The sequence below is a fragment of the Poromitra crassiceps genome, assembly GCF_964638095.1.
Source record: "Poromitra crassiceps genome assembly, chromosome: 8".
NCBI lineage: Eukaryota > Metazoa > Chordata > Actinopteri > Beryciformes > Melamphaidae > Poromitra > Poromitra crassiceps.
Genome location: NC_139629.1, coordinates 46245108 through 46247607, shown reverse-complemented (window position 1 = coordinate 46247607; position 2500 = coordinate 46245108). Strand labels below are relative to the sequence as shown.

Here is a 2500-nt window from a genome sequence, read left to right as displayed (position 1 = left end):
CATCAAACTGGACAAACTAGGGGAGGTGAGATTCATAAAGAAGCAAAAACACAAACTCCAAATATTGCAGTCGCTGTTATTTCACGTACAGTATGCGTGCAGGAAACATTCACACACACCTTGACGTCTCCCTCTCTCTCTCTCTCTCTCTCTCTCTCTCTCTCTCTCTCTCTCTCTCTCTCTCTCTCTCTCTCTCTCCCCCTCTCTCTCTCTCTCTCTCTCTCTCTCTCTCTCTCTCTCTCTCTCTCTCTCTCTCTCTCTCTCTCTCTCTGCAGGGGACCTATGCTACAGTGTTTAAGGGACGGAGCAAGTTAACAGACAACCTGGTGGCTCTGAAAGAGATCCGCCTGGAGCACGAGGAGGGCGCGCCCTGCACCGCTATCCGAGAAGGTATTGGACCAGGGTCAACAAGCGCGGCTCGTCTTAATTAAACAACTCGTGGCCCATCGTGACAACAGCGTTGTCAAGGAAACTCAATCCTGTTAGGGAGAGCGAGCTACCGATCTGCTGAGCCTCGTCATGCCTGGGCTGTGGGTTCCCACACGGGGCCTTGAAATCCTCGAAAGCTGGTGAATTTGAGGGGGTGGAGGGGGAGTCAAGGCCTTGAAAGTTTTTGAAAATAGAACATAAATAAATAGACATAAATAAACTCAACAGCAATGACTCTTTCCAGACATCATGACCCCGTTACTCAAGATAATCCACAGACCTCGTTATGAGCAGTTTCATGGAGGAACTATTTTCTTTTGACCAAACTACACCCCCTAGCTGCTAGCTAGTTCCTACATGAGACTGCAAAAGAAAATAGTTCCTACATGAAACTGCTCACAACAAAGTCTGTGCATTATCTTGAGTAACCGGGTCATGATTTCTGGAAAGAGACAATGCTGTTGAGTTTTTCAAAGGTATTTCTTTGGTGCTCCGAGCGCTACAAGTCGAGTGCCATCCAGTTCCATTGTATTCAAGAGAAGGCGAACATCTCTGCAGGCAGATATCTCCAAAACTCAGGCAACTATCCCAAAACGATATAGATGGATAAATAGCACTACAGGTGAGAGGAAGAATATGTATTTTGGATTTTAGGGTGAGCTGTCCCTTTAAGTCAAGTCAAGTCAAGTCAACTTTATTTATATAGCACATTTACATACAGCGGCAGCCGAACCAAAGTGCTTCACAGGCGGGGGAGTAAAGTGCACAAATATAAATAAGTAAAGTGCAAAAATACTAATTGAGAGCAACATAATACAAAGTGCATATATGATGGCAATTAAAATCAGAAAGATAAGAGACTAAAACAATAAGACAATAAAAGCAATAAAACGATAAATGCCAGGGACCTAACGAAGCTTGAGCCGTGTCTCAAAATAAATATAGTGGATTTGATGGAATCAGTCCTGGAAAGTCCTTGGAAAGTACTTGAATGTGATGTTTAGGGTAAGAAGGTGTGCCGTGTGGGGACCCTGGTTATTGAACTATCAGCTGTTGAACTTGTGTGACATGTCGTGTCTGACGTGTCTGACGTGACTGATGTGACGTGTCTCCCTCCGCCAGTGTCTCTGCTGAAGGACTTGAAGCACGCCAACATCGTCACCCTCCATGACATCATCCACACTGACAAGTGCCTGACACTCGTGTTTGAGTACCTGGTGAGCGTCTATCGTGTGTGTGTGTTCATGTGCATACATGTTAGTGCGTGATTTTAAAGGGTATATTTGTCTAGCCTAAATATTTATATTGCGGTTGCTTATAATTCATCTGTTCCTTTTGTCGTCTTCTCAATTTTCTTTCTTTCTGTCTTTCTGTCTCATCAGGAAAAAGATCTGAAACAGTACATGGATGACTGCGGGAGCATCATGAGTGTTCACAATGTCAAGGTAAGTCTGGAGAATACATTTGGTCTTTATTAAAGAGAGGAATTCTGCAGTCATGGAAGAAATACTATTCATTATAATAATACAAATTGAAATGTGTTGACATTATAGCTGCCAACTTTTCTCCATTTAGACTTTAGACTGTGGCATAAAGTTGGCCGGCAGCTTGGCTTTTTGAAATATGCATTTAACATTCCAGCACAAACATAAATCTGACAGTAAACTTGTGTTTCTTGGAGAGCGTCGTTGTAATAACGCCATCCACTTTTCAGATTTAACAACATCAAATGCTGCAATGAGTCGTCTCCCCCCTCTCCTCTGTAGATCTTCTTATTCAATGAGTCGTCTCCCCCCTCTCCTCTGTAGATCTTCTTATTCCAGTTGTTGCGGGGTCTCGCCTACTGCCACAAGAGGAAGGTCCTCCACAGAGACCTTAAACCCCAGAATCTGCTCATCAATGAGAAGGGAGAGCTCAAACTGGCAGACTTTGGTAGCTACTTTGCTTCTACGAGCATCAGTCTGGTGTATTGTCTTGAAATGTCATGTAGTGGTGTGCCAACGACTTCTCAGACGTTAAACACAAAATCTAAAAGAAATGCGACGAGATGCGTTTCATTGATGTGACTTTT

At 43.6% G+C, this 2500-nt stretch overlaps 1 protein-coding gene across 2 annotated transcripts in view; it reads left to right on the top strand.

Annotated features, from left to right (window-relative positions):
- LOC310781826 (cyclin-dependent kinase 17-like) overlaps positions 1-2500 on the top strand; it is a 77971-nt gene that overhangs the window by 65982 nt on the left and 9489 nt on the right. For both annotated transcript variants that reach the window (XM_083642458.1, XM_083642459.1), the window contains 5 exons: positions 1-25; positions 276-390; positions 1552-1646; positions 1812-1874; positions 2238-2361. The exon at positions 1-25 is cut by the window's left edge and continues 32 nt beyond it. In XM_083642458.1, the coding sequence (XP_083498584.1) occupies positions 1-25; positions 276-390; positions 1552-1646; positions 1812-1874; positions 2238-2361 (422 nt within the window). The remainder of the gene's footprint in view (positions 26-275; positions 391-1551; positions 1647-1811; positions 1875-2237; positions 2362-2500) is intronic.